A 25,033-nucleotide genomic window follows, 5' to 3' on the forward strand; every position below is an offset into this window, starting at 1 on the left:
AATTTAAAACCTTTATTCTATTAAACTGCGACACAACAAAACGGACACGAGGAGGTTTGAAGTCGGAGCAGAAGATTTACTGCGCCGCGGCCGGTCGGGCGCGTGCGTCTTCCGGCGCTTTAATGAGACGGTTAATTCCGGTTTTAACGGAAGAATTACAGAACAATAACAGGCGCGTTTAAAATCTAATTATTAGGGAATTCAGAAATAATGCTGGTAGTAATATATTAAATAAAATGTCTGAAGAAAGTTTTAAAATATTTAGATTTTATACGACTGAAAAATTAGAATAAAAATCTGAACATTAAACTAAAAACTTTATCCTGCAAAAATGAAAAGAAATCAAAACTTCGTGTTTTATACTTTAAAACATCAAAGAGATTTTCCTTATTACAAAATGTTTACACAAAATAGGAATATTATTATTACTATTATAGTGTGTGTGTGTGTGTGTGTGTGTGTGTGTGTGTGTGTGTGTGTGTGTGTGTGTGTGTGTGTGTGTGTGTTCACTGAATGAAGACAGAGGTTTTTGTCCCCCCATCACCTCCTAACTCCTCCTCCTCCTCACACACACCCGGAGTGGAGGGAAAGAGGGCTACTCCTCCTCCCTCCTCCACTCCTCTTCATCCATTCACAGAGGAAGCTCGGAGCGGACCATCTCCTCCTCCCTGAATGGACTTTTGGAGCCAGAGCTGACTTTTTGCTGCTTCTGCTGCTGCGGATGGGAGCTGGAGACCACATCTGACCTTCTGTTGCTGATGAGAAAACTGATCTCCAGTCAGTTTGCCATGACCTTTTGCTGGACCAGCTGCTGTTTGCTGTGGTGAACAGCTGATCGGAGAAGAACTTTGGTCTGTGAGGGAGACTTTGAGTTTGTGAAGGACTCAGAAGGTGCAGTGGCTCACTCAGGCAGGAGCGTGGAAGGGTTCTCTCCCTGGACCACCATGAGTTCAGAGGTACGTGACCTGAACTCCCTGCTGCCCCCGCTCCCGGCAGGCCCCAGTCCCGGCTGCCCGGCACTGCCCGTCACCACGGCCCCTCAGTGGACTCCCGTCCTGGACTTCCACCCCTCCGCCTCTCCTTACTCCTCGCTGGCTGCTCCCCACACCTCCCTGGGGCCTCACTCCTTCATCAAACAGGAGCCCAGCTGGGGAAGCACAGGAGACCCCCACCTCCACGACACAGACCCTCACTGTGGCCTCAGCGCCTTCACCGTGCACTTCTCGGGGCAGTTCACCGGCACCGGTGCCTGCAGGTACGGGGCAGCGTTTGGGGCACCCCCTCCTACACCCACAGCTTCCAGCCAGCCTCCATCAGTGGCTGCTCCCCACCACCACCAGCCCCCCAGCAGGATGTTCAGCAACCCGTCGTACCTGGGCAGCTGCATGGACACGCAGCCGGTGGCCCGGAACCAGACAGGTAGGTCCAGGTATTCAGAAGCAGGACGGCAGTGGGAGTTTAGGGTAGATCCCAGGTTTAGGTCCCAGAACCTTTTAAAGAATGAAATGATGTTAAATCCGTAGTTCTGTAGGGTCAGGGTTCACCTTTTGGCCTGCAGACTCAGCCGTGTCCTCGCCGGGTTTAAATGAGATCAAATGTTGCTTCGGAGTGTGAAAAGAGTTTTATTAAAGCTGAAATAGATCAACAGAATAATCATAAAAACAGAATTCTGATGAAAGCTGGTTTCTTTATGTTTTTGTTTGGCTCCAGGACAGTGATGTAGACCAGAGCATCGTCTAGAGTTAGTCAAGAAGCGCTTGTTGTCCTACATTATCATACCCATGAGTCTGTCAGTAAAGCGATAATTCTTTCAAATAATAATTACAATTATTAATATTTTATAGTATTATTTACTTATTTTAAGATTGTCTCAAATTAACTGAAAATGCAAAGAAATGCAGCAAGTTGTTCCTCCAAAGGGTTAAAAGACCAAATCATTGTTTTCCTCCATAGAAATAATATTTAGGGATTATTTATTCATCTAATATTTGACCTTTTAATGTCGACCAAATTTTGAAAAAGTAAAAAAAAACCTACCTTTTGCATTTTGTAAAATTAATTTGGTTGCATAAAGGGTTGTAATAAAGCGATAACGTCAAAAGGATAAATTAATGTTAATTTTTTTAACTTTTATTTAAAAATCATTTCACAGAATTTTTGGTTCATGCATCACTGAGATAAGGTTAGTAAAATCTCTGCCAAGTGTTTGAAGGATTATTTAATTAGATGTGTCATAATTAAAATGTAGAAGAAGAAGAAAGAATCATTTCTGTAGCGCCTCTCAAGATAAAAATCACGAGGCGCTTCACAAAAAAAAAATGTAAAAATATAAAAAAGCATTTAGAAAATGTTTAAAAATATATTTAAAATGAGCAAAAATAGACAATTGTGATTAAAAATGTAAAGAAAGAGAGAGAGTGAACAGGAAAGAGGGAAATCAGTGGATCCTGAGTGGATCTACGTTTATCTCTAGTTTTAATCAGACTGAAGGTAAAGTTGGTCCCCAACAGAAAATCTGCAGAGAAAATGTTTTAAAACAAGAAAAACATAAAAGAGGAGAACAGAGAAGTCTGGTGTTGTTCTGTCCACTTATCACCAAACAAAACTCGTGTGTGTGTGTGTGTGTGTGTGTGTGTGTGTGTGTGTGTGTGTGTGTGTGTGTGTGTGTGTGTGTGTGTGTGTGTGTATTCTCGGCCGAGCGAGTCCTAATTCGTCACCTCGACTATTAATCTCTGGTTCGTCTCCAGAAACTTCAGTCCGGAAAAATATCTCCTGCATGAGTCACTTTAGAAGTTAAAGTGCTTCTTTCCAGGCAGGATAATTAAACCGTTAGCGATTATCCAGCAGATTAATTAGTAATAACATGCTTCTCAAGCAGATAATTCAGGAATAACATTTTTATCAAAGAGTCGAGCTGACCTCTGACCCGCTTTATCTGCCGCCTGCTGTGGTTGGATGAGCAAACAAACCAACAGCAGAACTGGGGTCGCACAGTAGAGCTGCGGGGTCACGTTCAGATCCACCGCTTCCACCACTCCTCTGGTTTGGAGAGGGATTTTTATTCGTCATGATCGAGTTTAATGATGTTTCTGTGCAGCTTTAGAGCCGCAGATTTAAAAATCAGCACACAAAGTGAATTTTTACAACAGGTTTTAGTCGCATCTCTGGCCTAAACCTGGTAAGTGAGAATAAAAATGATTTCTAACGATGGCAGGAGAAAGAAAAACGAATCATTAGGAGGAGAAATGAGGTTTGTACGGAAATCGGGGAATTCTGTTGGGGATTTCCAGACTTTAGGTTTTCCAGTTGAATACAAATTGACCTCATTGCTTGTCACTTCAGTGCTGGACTTCAAGGAGGCAAAAGAATCCGAAGAAACACACACACACACACACACACAAGTCGGGGGTGAGTGGAAGATAAATGGAGATGTTTAATGAGGTTTTTTCTCTGCTCACCCACCGACTCTCAGAGTGAGGTGAGTGAAAGTGCTGCAGGTTTAATTAATGAAGCATGCATGTGAGAGATAGCGTGTTTGTATCTGTGTGTCGGTGGAAGGGAGTGATTGATGAGAAGACACCGTGACCTTTAAGGTCAGATGAAGTCATGAGTCAGAGCCGGTCATCTCCTCAGCACCGATCGGCGCGCGTGGTGAGAAAAAAGTAGAGAGGTCGTCAAACAAGATTTCAGTTTGTGAATCAAACTTCACCCAAGTCGTGTTTAAAGTTGGATTTTAGAGCTTTGTTTGGAACGGGAACGAGTTTAAGGTCTTTAAAGTTTAGTTAAAATCTCTCAGGTGTAAGACAAAAGCAAATAAAACAGTAAGAATCAAATTTAAAGGAAAGTTAAATAAAAAAAAAGGAATTAAAAAATAATGAAAGTATAAGAAAACTGAAGTTTTCATTTAAGGTAAGTAAAACTGAGTTTTAGCTCTGCAAGTTAAATTAACTAATTAACCAGTATCGTTAAAGTCTGCGCAAGGAAGTGCAAAGAATAAAAAATAAAAACAAAAACTGCAGGAAAAGTAGAAAACGTGCAAAAAACGATTACAACTATAAGCTGTAAAACACTAAAACTACAACAATATGCTGTAAGACACTAAAACTACAACAATAAGCTGTAAGACACTAAAACTACAACAATACGCTGTAAGACACTAAAACTACATCAATAAGCTGTAAGACACTAAAACTACATCAATAAGCTGTAAGACACTAAAACTACAACAATAAGCTGTAAGACACTAAAACTACAACAATAAGCTGTAAGACACTAAAACTACATCAATACGCTGTAAGACACTAAAACTACAACAATACGCTGTAAGACACTAAAACTACAACAATACGCTGTAAGACACTAAAACTACAACAATACGCTGTAAGACACTAAAACTACATCAATAAGCTGTAAGACACTAAAACTACATCAATAAGCTGTAAGACACTAAAACTACATCAATAAGCTGTAAGACACTAAAACTACAACAATAAGCTGTAAGACGCTAAAACTACAACAATAAGCTGTAAGACACTAAAACTACATCAATACGCTGTAAGACACTAAAACTTCATCAATAAGCTGTAAGACGCTAAAACTACAACAATAAGCTGTAAGACACTAAAACTACATCAATACGCTGTAAGACACTAAAACTACAACAATAAGCTGTAAGACATTAAAACTACAACAATAAGCTGTAAGACACTAAAACTACATCAATACGCTGTAAGACACTAAAACTACATCAATAAGCTGTAAGACACTAAAACTACAACAATAAGCTGTAAGACACTAAAACTACAACAATAAGCTGTAAGACACTAAAACTACAACAATAAGCTGTAAGACACTAAAACTACAACAATAAGCTGTAAGACACTAAAACTACATCAATAAGCTGTAAGACACTAAAACTACAACAATACGCTGTAAGACACTAAAACTACAACAATAAGCTGTAAGACACTAAAACTACAACAATACGCTGTAAGACACTAAAACTACAACAATAAGCTGTAAGACACTAAAACTACATCAATACGCTGTAAGACACTAAAACTACAACAATACGCTGTAAGACACTAAAACTACAACAATAAGCTGTAAGACACTAAAACTACAACAATAAGCTGTAAGACACTAAAACTACAACAATAAGCTGTAAGACACTAAAACTACAACAATAAGCTGTAAGACACTAAAACTACAACAATAAGCTGTAAGACACTAAAACTACAACAATAAGCTGTAAGACACTAAAACTACAACAATAAGCTGTAAGACACTAAAACTACAACAATAAGCTGTAAGACACTAAAACTACATCAATAAGCTGTAAGACACTAAAACTACAACAATACGCTGTAAGACACTAAAACTACAACAATAAGCTGTAAGACACTAAAACTACAACAATAAGCTGTAAAACACTAAAACTACAACAATAAGCTGTAAAACACTAAAACTACAACAATAAGCTGTAAGACACTAAAACTACAACAATACGCTGTAAGACACTAAAACTACAACAATAAGCTGTAAGACACTAAAACTACAACAATGAGCTGTAAGACGCTAAAACTACAACAATAAGCTGTAAGACACTAAAACTACAACAATAAGCTGTAAGACGCTAAAACTACATCAATAAGCTGTAAGACATTAAAACTACAACAATACGCTGTAAGACACTAAAACTACAACAATAAGCTGTAAGACACTAAAACTACAACAATAAGCTGTAAGACACTAAAACTACAACAATAAGCTGTAAGACACTAAAACTACAACAATAAGCTGTAAGACACTAAAACTACAACAATAAGCTGTAAGACACTAAAACTACAACAATAAGCTGTAAGACACTAAAACTACAACAATAAGCTGTAAGACACTAAAACTACAACAATAAGCTGTAAGACACTAAAACTACATCAATAAGCTGTAAGACACTAAAACTACAACAATAAGCTGTAAGACACTAAAACTACAACAATAAGCTGTAAGACACTAAAACTACAACAATACGCTGTAAGACACTAAAACTACAACAATACGCTGTAAGACACTAAAACTACAACAATACGCTGTAAGACACTAAAACTACAACAATACGCTGTAAGACACTAAAACTACAACAATAAGCTGTAAGACACTAAAACTACAACAATAATCTGTAAGACACTAAAACTACAACAATAAGCTGTAAGACACTAAAACTACAACAATACGCTGTAAGACACTAAAACTACAACAATAAGCTGTAAGACACTAAAACTACAACAATAAGCTGTAAAACACTAAAACTACAACAATAAGCTGTAAGACACTAAAACTACAACAATAAGCTGTAAAACACTAAAACTACAACAATAAGCTGTAAAACACTAAAACTACAACAATACGATGTAAGACACTAAAACTACAACAATAAGCTGTAAAACACTAAAACTACAACAATAAGCTGTAAGACACTAAAACTACAACAATAAGCTGTAAGACACTAAAACTACAACAATAAGCTGTAAGACACTAAAACTACAACAATAAGCTGTAAAACACTAAAACTACATCAATAAGCTGTAAGACACTAAAACTACAACAATACACTGTAAGACACTAAAACTACAACAATAAGCTGTAAGACACTAAAACTACAACAATAAGCTGTAAGACACTAAAACTACAACAATAAGCTGTAAGACACTAAAACTACAACAATACGCTGTAAGACACTAAAACTACAACAATACGCTGTAAGACACTAAAACTACAACAATAAGCTGTAAGACACTAAAACTACATCAATAAGCTGTAAGACACTAAAACTACAACAATAAGCTGTAAGACACTAAAACTACAACAATAAGCTGTAAGACACTAAAACTACAACAATAAGCTGTAAGACACTAAAACTACAACAATAAGCTGTAAGACACTAAAACTACAACAATAAGCTGTAAGACACTAAAACTACAACAATAAGCTGTAAGACACTAAAACTACAACAATAAGCTGTAAGACACTAAAACTACAACAATACGCTGTAAGACACTAAAACTACAACAATACGCTGTAAGACACTAAAACTACAACAATAAGCTGTAAGACACTAAAACTACATCAATAAGCTGTAAGACACTAAAACTACAACAATAAGCTGTAAGACACTAAAACTACAACAATAAGCTGTAAGACACTAAAACTACAACAATAAGCTGTAAGACACTAAAACTACAACAATAAGCTGTAAGACACTAAAACTACAACAATAAGCTTTAAGACACTAAAACTACAACAATAAGCTGTAAGACACTAAAACTACAACAACAAGCTGTAAGACACTAAAACTACATCAATAAGCTGTAAGACACTAAAACTACAACAATAAGCTGTAAGACACTAAAACTACATCAATAAGCTGTAAGACACTAAAACTACATCAATAAGCTGTAAGACACTAAAACTACAACAATAAGCTGTAAGACACTAAAACTACAACAATAAGCTGTAAAACACTAAAACTACATCAATAAGCTGTAAGACACTAAAACTACAACAATACACTGTAAGACACTAAAACTACAACAATAAGCTGTAAGACACTAAAACTACAACAATAAGCTGTAAGACACTAAAACTACAACAATAAGCTGTAAGACACTAAAACTACAACAATACGCTGTAAGACACTAAAACTACAACAATACGCTGTAAGACACTAAAACTACAACAATAAGCTGTAAGACACTAAAACTACATCAATAAGCTGTAAGACACTAAAACTACAACAATAAGCTGTAAGACACTAAAACTACAACAATAAGCTGTAAGACACTAAAACTACAACAATAAGCTGTAAGACACTAAAACTACAACAATAAGCTGTAAGACACTAAAACTACAACAATAAGCTGTAAGACACTAAAACTACAACAATAAGCTGTAAGACACTAAAACTACAACAATAAGCTGTAAGACACTAAAACTACAACAATACGCTGTAAGACACTAAAACTACAACAATACGCTGTAAGACACTAAAACTACAACAATAAGCTGTAAGACACTAAAACTACATCAATAAGCTGTAAGACACTAAAACTACAACAATAAGCTGTAAGACACTAAAACTACAACAATAAGCTGTAAGACACTAAAACTACAACAATAAGCTGTAAGACACTAAAACTACAACAATAAGCTGTAAGACACTAAAACTACAACAATAAGCTTTAAGACACTAAAACTACAACAATAAGCTGTAAGACACTAAAACTACAACAACAAGCTGTAAGACACTAAAACTACATCAATAAGCTGTAAGACACTAAAACTACAACAATAAGCTGTAAGACACTAAAACTACATCAATAAGCTGTAAGACACTAAAACTACATCAATAAGCTGTAAGACACTAAAACTACAACAATAAGCTGTAAGACACTAAAACTACAACAACAAGCTGTAAGACACTAAAACTACATCAATAAGCTGTAAGACACTAAAACTACAACAATAAGCTGTAAGACACTAAAACTACATCAATAAGCTGTAAGACACTAAAACTACATCAATAAGCTGTAAGACACTAAAACTACAACAATACGCTGTAAGACACTAAAACTACAACAATACGCTGTAAGACACTAAAACTACAACAATAAGCTGTAAGACACTAAAACTACATCAATAAGCTGTAAGACACTAAAACTACAACAATAAGCTGTAAGACACTAAAACTACAACAATAAGCTGTAAGACACTAAAACTACAACAATAAGCTGTAAGACACTAAAACTACAACAATAAGCTGTAAGACACTAAAACTACAACAATAAGCTGTAAGACACTAAAACTACAACAATAAGCTGTAAGACACTAAAACTACAACAATAAGCTGTAAGACACTAAAACTACAACAATAAGCTGTAAGACACTAAAACTACAACAATACGCTGTAAGACACTAAAACTACAACAATACGCTGTAAGACACTAAAACTACAACAATAAGCTGTAAGACACTAAAACTACATCAATAAGCTGTAAGACACTAAAACTACAACAATAAGCTGTAAGACACTAAAACTACAACAATAAGCTGTAAGACACTAAAACTACAACAATAAGCTGTAAGACACTAAAACTACAACAATAAGCTGTAAGACACTAAAACTACAACAATAAGCTTTAAGACACTAAAACTACAACAATAAGCTGTAAGACACTAAAACTACAACAACAAGCTGTAAGACACTAAAACTACATCAATAAGCTGTAAGACACTAAAACTACAACAATAAGCTGTAAGACACTAAAACTACATCAATAAGCTGTAAGACACTAAAACTACATCAATAAGCTGTAAGACACTAAAACTACAACAATAAGCTGTAAGACACTAAAACTACAACAATAAGCTGTAAGACACTAAAACTACAACAATACGCTGTAAGACATTAAAACTACAACAATACGCTGTAAGACACTAAAACTACAACAATAAGCTGTAAGACACTAAAACTACAACAATAAGCTGTAAGACACTAAAACTACAACAATAAGCTGTAAAACACTAAAACTACAACAATAAGCTGTAAGACACTAAAACTACAACAATACGCTGTAAGACACTAAAACTACAACAATAAGCTGTAAGACACTAAAACTACAACAATAAGCTGTAAAACACTAAAACTACAACAATAAGCTGTAATACACTAAAACTACAATAAGCTGTAAGACACTAAAACTACAACAATACGCTGTAAAACACTAAAACTACAACAATAAGCTGTAAAACACTAAAACTACAACAATACGCTGTAAGACACTAAAACTACAACAATAAGCTGTAAGACACTAAAACTACAATAATACGCTGTAAGACACTAAAACTACAACAATACGCTGTAAGACACTAAAACTACAACATAAGCTGTAAGACACTAAAACTACAACAATAAGCTGTAAGACACTAAAACTACAACAATAAGCTGTCAAACACTAAAACTACAACAATAAGCTGTAAGACACTAAAACTACAACAATAAGCTGTAAGACACTAAAACTACAACAATACGCTGTAAGGCACTAAAACTACAACAATACGCTGTAAGACACTAAAACTACAACAATAAGCTGTAAGACACTAAAACTACAACAATACGCTGTAAGACACTAAAACTACAACAATACGCTGTAAGACACTAAAACTACAACAATAAGCTGTAAGACACTAAAACTACAACAATACGCTGTAAGGCACTAAAACTACAACAATACGCTGTAAGACACTAAAACTACAACAATACGCTGTAAGACACTAAAACTACAACAACATGCTGTAAGACACTAAAACTACAACAATACGCTGTAAGACACTAAAACTACAACAATAAGCTGTAAGACACTAAAACTACAACAATACGCTGTAAGACACTAAAACTACAACAATAAGCTGTAAGACACTAAATTACAACAAATAAGCTGTAAGACACTAAAACTACATCAATAAGCTGTAAGACACTAAAACTACATCAATAAGCTGTAAGACACTAAAACTACAACAATAAGCTGTAAGACACTAAAACTACAACAATAAGCTGTAAGACACTAAAACTACAACAATACGCTGTAAGACACTAAAACTACAACAATACGCTGTAAGACACTAAAACTACAACAATAAGCTGTAAGACACTAAAACTACAACAATAAGCTGTAAGACACTAAAACTACAACAATAAGCTGTAAAACACTAAAACTACAACAATAAGCTGTAAGACACTAAAACTACAACAATACGCTGTAAGACACTAAAACTACAAAAATACGCTGTAAGACACTAAAACTACAACAATAAGCTGTAAGACACTAAAACTACAACAATAAGCTGTAAAACACTAAAACTACAACAATAAGCTGTAAGACACTAAAACTACAATAAGCTGTAAGACACTAAAACTACAACAATACGCTGTAAAACACTAAAACTACAACAATAAGCTGTAAAACACTAAAACTACAACAATACGCTGTAAGACACTAAAACTACAACAATAAGCTGTAAGACACTAAAACTACAATAATACGCTGTAAGACACAAAAACTACAACAATACGCTGTAAGACACTAAAACTACAACATAAGCTGTAAGACACTAAAACTACAACAATAAGCTGTAAGACACTAAAACTACAACAATAAGCTGTAAGACACTAAAACTACATCAATAAGCTGTAAGACACTAAAACTACAACAATAAGCTGTAAAACACTAAAACTACAACAATAAGCTGTAAGACACTAAAACTACAACAATAAGCTGTAAGACACTAAAACTACAACAATACGCTGTAAGGCACTAAAACTACAACAATACGCTGTAAGACACTAAAACTACAACAATAAGCTGTAAGACACTAAAACTACAACAATACGCTGTAAGACACTAAAACTACAACAATACGCTGTAAGACACTAAAACTACAACAATAAGCTGTAAGACACTAAAACTACAACAATACGCTGTAAGGCACTAAAACTACAACAATACGCTGTAAGACACTAAAACTACAACAATACGCTGTAAGACACTAAAACTACAACAACATGCTGTAAGACACTAAAACTACAACAATACGCTGTAAGACACTAAAACTACAACAATAAGCTGTAAGACACTAAAACTACAACAATACGCTGTAAGACACTAAAACTACAACAATAAGCTGTAAGACACTAAATTACAACAAATAAGCTGTAAGACACTAAAACTACAACAATACGCTGTAAGACACTAAAACTACAACAATAAGCTGTAAGACACTAAAACTACAACAATACGCTGTAAGACACTAAAACTACAACAATAAGCTGTAAGACACTAAAACTACAACAATACGCTGTAAGACACTAAAACTACAACAATAAGCTGTAAGACACTAAAACTACAACAAATAAGCTGTAAGACACTAAAACTACAACAATACGCTGTAAGACACTAAAACTACAACAATACGCTGTAAGACACTAAAACTACAACAATACGCTGTAAGACACTAAAACTACAACAATAAGCTGTAAGACACTAAAACTACATCAATACGCTGTAAGACACTAAAACTACAACAATAAGCTGTAAGACACTAAAACTACAACAATACGCTGTAAGACACTAAAACTACAACAATAAGCTGTAAGACACTAAATTACAACAAATAAGCTGTAAGACACTAAAACTACAACAATACGCTGTAAGACACTAAAACTACAACAATAAGCTGTAAGACACTAAAACTACAACAATACGCTGTAAGACACTAAAACTACAACAATAAGCTGTAAGACACTAAAACTACAACAATACGCTGTAAGACACTAAAACTACAACAATAAGCTGTAAGACACTAAAACTACAACAAATAAGCTGTAAGACACTAAAACTACAACAATACGCTGTAAGACACTAAAACTACAACAATACGCTGTAAGACACTAAAACTACAACAATACGCTGTAAGACACTAAAACTACAACAATAAGCTGTAAGACACTAAAACTACATCAATACGCTGTAAGACACTAAAACTACAACAATAAGCTGTAAGACACTAAAACTACAACAAATAAGCTGTAAGACACTAAAACTACAACAATAAGCTGTAAGACACTAAAACTACAACAATACGCTGTAAGACACTAAAACTACAACAATAAGCTGTAAGACACTAAAACTACAACAAATAAGCTGTAAGACACTAAAACTACAACAATACGCTGTAAGCCACTAAAACTACAACAATAAGCTGTAAGACACTAAAACATTCGGTCAAATTGTGGATAAAACATGCTAAAGGTCTTTGTAAAAACATGGGATTGGTTATTTTCTGCAGCAGAATAATCCTGCAGGGATAAATAAACAAATTCAGTCGGATTTTGGCTTAAATCGTCTGATTTCCTGTATTTGAACACAGAATTATCACCATCGTGTGTTAAAGTGTGTATTTACTGTTTTCTCTCTCTCTCTCTTTCTGCATGTGCGTGTGTGTGTGCGTGTGTGTATGTGTGTGTGTGTGTGTGTGTGTGTGTGTGCGTGCGTGCGTGTGTGTGTGTGCATGTGTGTGTGTGTGTGTGTGTGTGTGTGTGTTGCAGGCTACAGCACGGTTGCATTCGATGGAGCCGGTAATTACGGCCACCCTCCTACACACCACAGCTCCCAGTTCTCCAGCCACTCCTTCAAACACGAAGACGCGCTCGCCCAGCAGAGCACGATGGGTACGTGAAGACGTTGTCTGCAGTCGTTTCTCATATTTCATCTCAGGAGAAGCGTCCGCGAAGACCAAGCTAGAAAACCAGAAACATTTAATGTGTCGCTGATTTATTCTTCTCCCAATCAAACCACTGAAGTTCAGAACAACTTCACTTATTTAATGAGCGTCATTGTTTTTGTTTTCTCCACTTGTTCAACTTTGACCCCAGGAAGCAGAAATGGTTTATCCTTTTATGGAAACAGGTCACAGCTAAATAGAAACCACAGATTTAGACATCATTTAAGCTAAAATTTGATGAAAATAAAATTACATTTTTAATGTTTACTTTTATCACTGATAATAAAATCAAGTTTAGCTGAGACTCGTGCGCAGAGCCGCGTGCTTTGATGCTAGAGGAGTTTGATATCAGACAAGAAGACCTTTCTGCAGGGCAGGATCCTCATTATTTGACAAATATGAGCATGAATCCCACATTCTACCCACAGGCTACAAGTGGTGGCTCTGTTGCTTTGCAGCAAAAAGGTTGCTGGTTCAAATCCTGGCTGCGGCCTTTCTGCATGGAGTTAGCATGTTCTCCTCGTGCGTGCATGCGTTACTCCGGCTTCCTCCCACAGACCAGAAACATGCATGTCAGGCTCAAACTGCTCTGGACTAAAATGAGGACAAACATTTCTACGGTAATAAAACACGTCAGACTGTGAGCTGCAGCACAAGCTGCTGTGTTAGACCTCCACGGTCCTGCAGATGAATAAATAAAAGGACAAAGACTCGATTCTGTCCTTTCGTTGTTTAAACAACACATCGGAGCCTCGTCCATTCAGAGCACATATAGTTATTTCTGTTTACTTTAAGCGCTACAGCTGTGTGTTTGGACCTCCCCGTCCCCCTGAGGGTCTCGTCCATTTATTCGGACGTCTCTGCGCTGACCTTGCCTGTTGGAGGTATAAATCAGCCACATCCTGACTCCAGCTCCCTCGCCGCCTCCCTCTCATCCCTCCTTTCATCTCTTTAATCCCTCATCTGCGCAATTTGTTGGTAAACATAAAAATTTGGATCTTTGTGATTTTTATTTTATTGGAAAAGATAAATTAGAGGATTGGCGATCAGAAGAATTGTTAGCAGTTTTTCTATTTTGTTCATATTTTCAGCTAAATTCTTCTTCATTAAAGTTCATACGTTGTTTTGCATCTTCCTTTCTGCTCCGTAACCATAGCAACAGTATACATGATTCATAGTTGGACGCTCACCGGTCACGATCCACGGGTGTGAGCCTTGACGTCAGCAGCCCATGTGACTTTATTTTAACTTTTGCAGCATTTTGGGGACTTTTAAGAAAAAAGTTTGTAATAAAACCAGTTTGAACTGGTCAGAACTAAAACTAAGCACAACTAAAAGATGTTTGAAAACAGAAAATCCACCCATCCATTCATTTTTGGCCGCTTCTCTGGAGTCGGGTCGCGGGGGCAGCATCCTAAGCAGGGAGGCCCAGACTTCCCTCTCCCCAGCCACTTGGGCCAGCTCCTCCGGGGGAATCCCAAGGCGTTCCCTGGCCAGGTGAGAGACATAGTCCCTCCAGCGTGTCCTGGGTCTACCTTTAGGTCTCCTCCTGGTTGGATGTGCCCGGAAAACCTCACCAGAAAGGCGCACAGGAGGCATCCTAATCAGATGTCCGAGCCACCTCAACTGGCTCCTCTCGATGTGGAGGAGCAGCAGATCTACTCCGAGCCCCTCCTGGATGACCGAGCTTCTCACCCTATCTCTAAGGCAGAGCCCAGCCGCCCTGCGGAGAAAACTCATTTCAGCCGCTTGGATCCGCGATCAACCTTTAAACTAATACTCGAGTGTGGCAGGTCTAACTCTTGATTCTATATATCTTATCTGAACTAATTAACAAATATATGGGAAGTTAAGTGAAAGGTTTACTTTATTATTGCTGTAATATTAATAATTTTACAGCGTAATTGCCTTCGTTTTTCTGTTTGACTTATTTATTTAGTGGTTTTTATTTAGCAAAGTTTTCCTCCCTCCCAGTTATCAAGGTTTTCTGCGGGAGATGTGTTAGAAACTAAAATGTTGGGATTTTTTCCCGTGTGTGTTCCGCAGCTGAGCAGCAGTATCCCGTTCCTCCTCCGGTTTATGGATGCCACACTCCTTCAGACGGCTGCACCAGCAGCCAGGCTCTGCTGCTGAGGAACCCCTACAACAAGTAACACACACACACACTCACACACACACACACACACACACACACACACACGCACGCACGCACGCACACACACACGCACTAATCTATTTCTGTGTGTGAAGCTGGATCTGGTTTCAGAAGCCATTGTTGGCGACGAAGTCGGGTCAGACAGGATGTTCACCTTCTGAGCCGGTCTCACTGCCTCTCGGGCTTCCCTTTTCACCTTGAGCTGCTTCCTTTGGCTCACGGCTTTGCAGAAGTTCGTAGAAAATCACGGTGTCACCGAGAAGAATCGGCGCAGGAAGTTTTGACGCGGCGCCTGCTGATTTATTTCATAACATGTTATTCCTCTGATGTGTTCACTCGTTTATTTTATGGCTGAGCTTTTTCTTTTTGTGAAACGAGGGAATGAATTTCTGGCGGAGAGATGAAGAGTTGAAAATCCTGCAAAACAAATATGTTTTTCACTTAAACCGTTGAGAGTAGCTGATGTAAGAGTTGTTCTGTCCCTAAAGTCGGGACTGAATCTGCTCTTGGCAAGACCGGCCGTGTTCCTCGTGTGTTTGATACTTTAGTGATCTTCTGTGTAGTTCATGAATCACGCCGTTATCACAAAGCTGAAAATGGAATTTGTTCTTTCATGAAGAAATATTAATTGGCTGTGATAAAAAAGCAGTCAGCAGTTTCACAGGAATAAATCACACTGCTGTGTTTTCCAGAAGCAGCCTGTGATTTCCTGGTTCAGATGAACGGCTGAATATTTCCATCCATGTTGTTGAGTTGGTTATCGACGGTCTTCTGCAACGTTTCCACTCTTTTCTCTGTTCTCTAATGGTAAATGATTTGTATTTGATGTAGCGCCTTTTGAGTCCTGGAACCCCTCAAGGCGCTTTACAACACAACCAGTCATTCACACACTGGTGGTGATGAGCTACGATGTAGCCACAGCTGCCCTGGGGCGCGCTGACGGAGGCGAGGCTGCCGAGCACTGGCGCCACCGGTCCCTCCGACCACCACCAGCAGGCAACGTGGGTTAAGTGTCTTGCCCAAGGACACAACGGCAGCCACAGACTGAGCGGGACTCGAACCTGCAACCTTCCGATTTCGGGGCGAGCACTTAACTCCTGTGCCACCGTCGCCCTCTAGAAGTAACTCAAACGTTTGAAAACACAAAGTTAAGCTAATTCAGCAGAAACATTGTTTTCTTTTTTAGATTTTAAACCTGGATAGAGTTCATTAGAATCCAAAGTGCAACAAGTTCATATATTTTAGGACTTTTTCTTCTAAGATTTCACATAAAAGCATTTTTTAAATGAGTGGTTCCTCATCTTCAAGACAAAAATACATCAAATTCATCCAAAGTTGTGAATAATTGGAACTCAGCTCCTCCCTTTCCCGTGACAATGTTAGGAATAAATGATTGTTCCATCAGAACTTTCATTTATGAGGTATTTTATTTTCAGACCTCATCAAGTTTCATTAAAGTCAACACCTTTCCAGCTACATCCCATCCAACTTTCCTCAAACCAGAGCTGAGAATTCCCAGGAATGTCTAAAACACCCTGCAGTGAAAGTTTTTATGTAGAAAAATGAAAGTGGAGGATGATCGGGATTTCTCTCTGGTAACATTTTATAAATGCACTCCTCAAACCACCTCACCCAGTTTTAGACAGAAGAACGCCAAAGAGCCGTTATCTCTGGCGACAGCGAACTTCCTGTTCGCGATCCATTAAAAAAATAATAATTGTAACACGGGTCACGGGAATCTTGCTCTGGAGGTAATCAGCATTTTTAAGGAGGGACACCTCCTCGCCACACACTCATCTAACCGTTTGTTGTGTTTCTAAATGAAAAATTCCTTCATGCTGCCAATTCCTATCGATGGAAGAAAACAGGAACCCTCAGCAACAAAGTGAAACTTCAGGCTGAGTTTTTAAAGTGGAAAAATACTCTGAGTCTGATTTAGGCACAAACATGACTGATACACACACACACACACACACACACACACACACACACGCTGCTGGAAAGACTCATATGAGTGAAGTCAGCCGTGTAATCTTGCAGCCTGGTACCATCAGGCCTGTATTTACTCTGCAGGTCGTCAACTTGGAACATCATGAAGAAAAAACATTCGGAGTTCTTGTTAATCTGCAGAAACAGAAAAAGGGGAAATCTCTGCTTTTCATCAAAGAACAAAACAAAACCAGAATCCTGAAACTGAACTTTTACTCACTTATAAACATGAATCTTCTGCTCGGTTGTAATCAGATAAAAGAGACACGACTTTGCTGAAATGGTTCCAGTGGCGCGCTCAGAAATATTTCCATGGGGGCACCAGATGGTGGCCCACCAACTTGGTTCCTTTGGTAACGCTCGGAGAGTTTAGCCTGTTGCTGTGCATTGTTCCTTCATTCTTTTTCATATAAAAACACTTGTTTCCTAGCCGTCCTTCACATTATTTTTATTTTTATTTATTTTTTTTTTTCGTGTCCTGTCTGGCTGTGAAACAAACAGAATTGATGTCTTTGAACATCTTAGGTGTGTTCTTGCTGTGTCGTATCTAATTCCATGCTGTAGTTCTTTTTTAAAACACAGAGCAGTTTTGTTTACCTGTTTTCCCGCTACGTTTCGTTTGCGGCTGCAAACTTCCTCAAACGAAACGTAGCGGGAAAACAGGTAAACAAAACTGCTCTCTGTTTTAAAAAAGAACTACAGCACGGAATTGATGTCTGAATGCTGGTGACAAGCCTTACAGATTTATTCTCAGGTGGAGCATCAAAGCGTCTGCTTTTAATGTCACGCCTGATACTTAAAACCTTATTGTTATTGTTTGTGAATGCTTTTTAATTCCGACCACACACGGAGACAGAGGTGAAAGAGAAAGGAAGAGACAAAAGATGGGGGGGGGGGGGGGGGGTCCACAAAAATAAACAATAATGAAGAAGAATCTGCTTCTAGACCTGCAGAAAGAGAGAAGGAAAAAAAAAGAAAAAAAAAAAAAAAGGGACAACAACAATACAACAAGATCAAGCTATCACTGCGTCAACTTGATGAAGAAATATATAATCAACATTGCTTAACTGAACAATCACACGATAATAAATCACAGTGCATTAAGTGCCCACCACAGCCTTAAGACCTGTGTTGAACGTGTCCAAGTCCATACTTATGAGAGCACCATGTGAGCACCTGTGTGTGTACACGCGCTTGTTTATGTAAGGTTTCTCTATAGGAGCCACAGCGTCCTTCACATTAACCTCGAATTTGAGAATCACAAACATTTCAGATAAAGAAAACTCTTTGATTTGCTTGTTGCTGTTTCAACTAAAACATCCACAAAAAATATTGGGATTTATATTATTTTAGAAATTGGCAACACTCTGGTACGTACACGTTTATGATTTAGATTGTGGTTTATTTAACAGTTGTTTTTTTTAACATTTCATTGAAACACATTAATTTATTGGTTTTAACTCGTGTCTTGATTTAGTAAGACGAAAGTATGGTTAGGGTGAACATGAACATGATTTATTAAGGGGACTGAGGTTGGTACCATCAGGTACCATCAGGTTCCTGCTGACGTGGTCCTCCTTGAACCGTCACCTTATCGTGGTGGAGGAGTTTGAGTGCCCTAATGATCCTAGGAGCTATGTTGTCTGGGGCACTTAGTGCCCCTGGTAGGGTCTCCCATGACAAATTGGTCTTAGGTGAAGGGTGAGACAAAGAACGGTTTGAAGGATCTTTCATGGCGGTTAAAACGAAGAGTCGGAGTACCCGGCCCGGAGGGTTACCGGGGTCCCACCCTGGAGCCAGGCCTGGGGTTGGGGCCCGTGAGCGAGCGCCTGGTGGCCGGGCTTTCGCCCATGGGGCCCGGCCGGGCCCAGCCCGAACCGGATACATGGGCTCGTCCAACTGTGGACCCACCACCCGCATGAGGAACATGAAGGGTCCGGTGCAATTTGAATCGGGTGGCAGACCAAGGCGGGAGCCTTGGCGGTCCAATCCCCGGACAAGAAAACTAGTTTTTGGGACATGGAACGTCACCTCGCTGGCGGGGAAGGAGCCGGAGCTTGTGGCAGAGGTTGAGCGGTACCGGCTAGATATAGTCAGACTCACCTCGACACATTGCATTGGCTCTGGAACCCGAGACCTGGAGAGGGGTTGGACACTCTACTTTGCTGGAGTTGCTCCGGGTGAGAGGCGGAGGGCTGGGGTTGGCTTTTTGTTAGCCCCGAGACTCTCTGCCTGTGTGTTGGGGTTTACCCCGGGGGACAAGAGGGTAGCTTCCTTGCGCCTTCGGGTCGGGGAACGGGTCCTGACTGTTATTTGTGCTTATGGGCCGAATATCAGTTCAGAGTACCCACCCTTTTTGGAGTCCCTGGGACGAGTGCTAGATAGTGCTCCATCAGGGGACTCCATTGTCCTGCTGGGGGACTTCAATGCTCACGTGGGCAATGACAGCTTTACCTGGAGGGGTGTGATTGGGAGGAACGGCCCACCTGATCAGAACTCGAGCGGTGTTTTGTTATTGGACTTCTGTGCAAGCCGCAGTTTGGCCATAACGAACACCATGTTCGAACATAAGGATGCCCACCGGTACACTTGGTACCAGGGCAGCCTAGGTCACAGGTCGATGATAGATTTTGTAGTCGTATCATCTGACCTGCGGCCGTATGTTTTGGACACCCGAGTGAAGAGAGGGGCGGAGCTGTCAACTGATCACCACCTGGTGGTGAGTTGGATCAGATGGCAAGGGAACATGCCGCGTAGACCTGGCAGACCCAAACGCATAGTGAGGGTCTGCTGGGAACGCCTGGCAGAAGAATCTGTCAAGACGGTCTTCAACTCCCACCTCCGGCAGAGCTTTGACCATGTCCCGAGAGCAGTGGGGGACATTGAGTCCGAGTGGGCCTTGTTCCACTCTGCGATTGTCGAGGCGGCTGTTGCTAGCTGTGGTCGTAAGGTGGCCGGTGCCAGTCGTGGTGGCAACCCCCGTACCCGCTGGTGGACACCAGAGGTTCGGGGAGCCGTCAGGCTGAAGAAGGAGGCCTACAGGGCGTGGCTGGTCTGTGGGTCTCCGGAGGCAGCAGACAGGTACCGGATAGCCAAGCGGGGTGCAGCAGTGGCAGTTGCCGAGGCAAAATCTCGGGCGTGGGAGGAGTTTGGTGAGACCATGGGGAAAGACTATGGATCGGCTCCAAAGAGGTTCTGGAAAACTGTCCGGCGCCTCAGGAGAGGAAGGCAGCAACTCGCTCACACTGTTTACAGTGGGGATGGGGAGCTGCTGACGTCAACTGAGGCTATAGTCGGACGGTGGAAGGAATACTTTGAGGAGCTCCTCAATCCCACCAATGCGCATTCCGAGGAGGAACCAGAGCTGGGAGGCCTGGGGATGGACTGTCCGATCTCGGGGGCAGAAGTTGCTGAGGTAGTCAAACAACTACACAGCGGCGGAGCCCCGGGGGCGGATGAGGTTCATCCTGGGTATCTCAAGGCTATGGATGTTGTAGGGCTGTCATGGTTGACACGTCTCTACAACATTGCGTGGTCATCGGGGGCAGTTCCTAGGGAGTGGCAGACCGGGGTGGTGGTCCCCATCTTTAAGAAGGGTGACCTGAGGGTGTGTTCCAACTATAGGGGGATCACACTTCTCAGCCTCCCTGGAAAGGTCTACTCCAAGGTACTGGAGAGGAGGGTCCGATCGATAGTTGAATCTCAGATAGAGGAGGAGCAATGTGGTTTTCGTCCTAGCCATGGAACTGTGGACCAGCTCTATACCCTTGCAAGGGTGATGGACGGGGCATGGGAGTTTGCCCAACCAATCCACATGTGCTTTGTGGATTTGGAGAAGGCTTATGACCGTGTCCCCAGGGGCACCCTGTGGGGGACGCTCCAGGAGTATGGGGTGGGTGGCTTTCTGTTAAGGGCCATTCAGTCCCTTTACCAGAGGAGCGTGAGTTTGGTCCGCATAGCCGGTAGTAAGTCGGACCTGTTCCCAGTGAGGGTTGGACTCCGCCAGGGCTGCCCTTTGTCACCGGTTCTGTTCATCACTTTTATGGACAGAATTTCTAGACGCAGCCGTGGTGTGGAGTGTGTCGAGTTTGGTGGCAGGAGAATCTCGTCTCTGCTTTTTGCGGATGATGTGGTCCTCCTACCTTCATCCAGCTCTGACCTTCAGCTCTTGCTGGGTAGGTTCGCGGCCGAATGTGAAGCAGCTGGGATGAGGATCAGCACCTCCAAATCTGAGACCATGGTTCTCGACCGGAAAAGGGTGGCTTGCCACCTCCGGGTCGGGGGAGAGGTCCTACCTCAAGTGGAGGAGTTTAAGTATCTCGGGGTCTTGTTCACGAGTGAGGGTAGGAGGGATCGGGAGATCGACAGGCGGATTGGTTCGGCGTCTGCAGTGATGCGGACGCTGAGCCGATCTGTCGTGGGGAAGAGGGAGCTGAGCCAGAAAGCCAGGCTCTCGATTTACCGGTCTATCTACGTCCCAATCCTCACCTATGGTCATGAGCTTTGGGTAATGACCGAAAGAACGAGATCGTGGATACAAGCGGCCGAAATGAGTTTCCTCCGTAGGGTGGCCGGGCTCAGCCTTAGAGATAGGGTGAGGAGCTCGGACATTCGGGAGGGACTCGGAGTAGAACCGCTGCTCCTCCGGATCGAAAGGAGCCAGTTGAGGTGGTTTGGGCATCTGGTCAGGATGCCTCCTGGACGCCTCCCCGGGGAGGTGTTTCGGGCATGTCCTGCCGGCAGAAGGCCCCCGGGTCGACCCAGGACACGTTGGAGAGGTTACATCTCCAATCTGGTCCGGGAACGCCTTGGGGTCCTGCCGGAGGAGCTGGTGGACAAGGCCGGGGAGAGGACGGCCTGGAGCTCCCTAGTTGGGATGCTGCCCCCGCGACCCGCGACCCGGATAAGCGGAGGAAGACGAGACGAGAGACTGAGGTTGGCTTTCCCTGAGGGGGCAGTGGGGTTGTCAACAATTTTTCCAGGGGTGGCAATGCCCCCACCCCAGCCACCCCTTGGGGACGCCACTGCTTGGTTCAGGCCTGAACATGTTGGCCAGTGTTATTTACAACTGGACTCACGTTGAGCCTGGTTCTGCTGCTAAGTGTTGTTTCCTGTGCGTTTGGCTGAACGGGTTCTGGAAAACAAAATGTTTGACCAAAGCTTCTGGACTGTAATCACAACACAAACACAGACATGGTTAAGATTTTAAACTGGAAACACATTTCAGCAGCTTTTTCTGTTGCAGTGTCTTAATTGTTCACAGTTTTCCTTAGTTTATTTATTTAATTGGTACGGAAGCGGAATGAGATTTGCAAAATAAGAGCGTGTCAAATGGCAAGTGGGAGAACACGCCTCAAAGAGTTTGGTGGATGGACTATATTTTGTCCTGGGGGTCGGGGGGCACTGCCCTGCATGTTTCAGCTGTTTCCCTGCTCTAACACACCTGATTCACATTCTGTCATCAACCTTTGGTTGCACCAGGTGTGTTGGTGCAGGACAACATAGAAAACACACAGCAGGTACAGGTAGTGGACCAGGATGGAATATTCCTGGTATGAATATGTGTTTAGGAGAGAGAACAGGGACAAAAAAAACTTCCAGGTAATTGATGTGAAGTGAATTAGAGATGGGCTCAAGTCGTCCGCAACACAGAAGAAAAATGAACCCATTTATGTAACAAAAGTGCCATGAGTCATTGTTTTAAATCCTCTGCTCCAGCAGCATTACAGCAGAAATACCTTCAGGGTCGGCTGGCCGCGTGCCTCTGCTGCACTGTAAAATAATAGCTCTGTAATGAGCCAGGTACCAGGCACCACTCCTCCCCAGTTCAGACCGCCGTGAGGCTGCAGGTGGTGTGAAGGCTATAAATCCAGTCTGTGAGAGGTAGAAAGTGTGTGTGGATATGGATGATGATTGTGGAGTTTGTTACGCCAGAAAAAGATGAGCTTTGAGTTGTTCAGCTTTGGACTGGGTGGGCCCTTTTAGAGCAGAATGGGAGTTTTTTTTTAACCCTTCTGCACCAAGAAAAGGCTGTTTCATTTCTCCTCTTTTGCATTTCTTACATTATTTTGGGGGCAATACGGGTTCAAATGCAATTTTAGATCAAATAATGTATAAATAATAACAATAAAGTAATGATCAGGTAGAGGTTTTTTGCATTTTTCCTAGATTATGGTCAGTAAATGCTTTAACAAAATCTGGGGACCAAACGATGGTCTACCAAGCAGTTGACCTGCTTGTTCAAGGCTCCGGCTAAATCAAAGTCCTTCACACAGCTCATGAGCTTCTACATTTTGTTTTTCCTCCACAGCGGTGACAATTTATATCAAATGACCTCTCAGTTGGAGTGTGTGGCATGGAATCCTGTCAATACTCTGGCATCCACCATAAAGAGGTAGGAAATTAACCATCACACTCATCAAAAATAGCCAGAAATCAGCAAGGGAACAGATGGGTTGTTTTGGATATTTAAACCTTCCCTCACCTGCTGTGTTGTGACGCGGAAGTGTGACTCACATCCTTAAAGGTCTCGTTCCCATAGAAACCGTACTTGTTTTTTATAAATGAGTTGCACACGCATGCTGAACAGGGACGTTGCCATCACATGCGTTCGCCGCAGAAAGGAAATGGATAGTGAAACGATCAGGTCATAAAAAGCCAGTTGCTTCTACGTCATAGTGAAAATTAGCATTCATTTCCCCGCCCACCTTGGCATGGTACTGCCCACGGAAAGGAGAGAGCAGAGCGTGTCACAGCTAGTAGAGGCTAACCATTAGCAGCTCCACAACATGGCAGAACACCTTGGGGTTTGTGTTATTTGTGGGGATAATACATGAACATTACATTTTTAACACAAGAAATAAGAGTGAACGGAGGCAGCGGAAGAGTAGCATTGCAGTTAGCCAATCGTAGGTGAGATGTTTACTGTCTTAGTATTGTTAGAGCTTTCTGCAGCTTTTGACACTGTTGATCACAGCACCTTAATTAACGGATTTCGTGACTCGGTGGGGATCTCTGGGACTGTTCTGGACTGGTTTAGATCGTACCTTTCTAACAGAAGTTACAGTGTCTGTGTAAACCAAATCTTGCCAGATTCTATTGATCTGTTCTGTGGGGTACCCCAAGGCTCTGTTTTGAGTGCACTCTTGTTTCAACTGTACATACACCCTCTTGGACAGATAACTGATTCTTTTCATAATGTCTCTTATCCCCTATATGCAGATGACATTCAGCTGCACTGCTCCTTTAAGGATTCTGAATTACTAGAGTGTCTATCAGCTATCATCAGCTGGCTAGAAGATAACTTCCTTCAGTCAAGCTCTGGAAACTGAATGTCTGATCATTGCCCCTGAGAGCACGGTTCCCCTGATTAGTCTAAAACTTGGTCATTTATTTTTTTTTGCCGTCAAGACAAACTTAAGGAATTTGTGTTTTTGACCAATAAATGTCTCTTGAAGGTCACGCAAAAACGTTGGTCCGAAACTGGTTTTATCACTTAAAAAATGTCTCCAAACTGCGATGGTTGGTGCCAAAACATGAACTTGAAATGGTTCT

At 41.0% G+C, this 25,033-nt stretch overlaps 1 protein-coding gene across 7 annotated transcripts in view; it reads left to right on the forward strand.

The window, feature by feature from the left end:
- The first annotated feature begins 601 nt into the window (after window positions 1-601).
- The window catches only part of wt1a (WT1 transcription factor a), a 40,722-nt gene continuing 16,290 nt past the window's right edge, over window positions 602-25,033 (forward strand). For 2 of the 7 annotated variants that reach the window (XM_015965251.3, XM_015965252.3), the window contains exons 1-4: window positions 602-1,419; window positions 13,160-13,282; window positions 15,382-15,484; window positions 23,790-23,873. In XM_015965251.3, coding sequence (XP_015820737.3) covers window positions 945-1,419; window positions 13,160-13,282; window positions 15,382-15,484; window positions 23,790-23,873 — 785 coding nt within the window. In that variant the 5' untranslated portion in view covers window positions 602-944. 7 annotated transcript variants of the gene reach the window in all.

Source organism: Nothobranchius furzeri, chromosome 4 (assembly GCF_043380555.1).
Source record: "Nothobranchius furzeri strain GRZ-AD chromosome 4, NfurGRZ-RIMD1, whole genome shotgun sequence".
Lineage (NCBI taxonomy): Eukaryota > Metazoa > Chordata > Actinopteri > Cyprinodontiformes > Nothobranchiidae > Nothobranchius > Nothobranchius furzeri.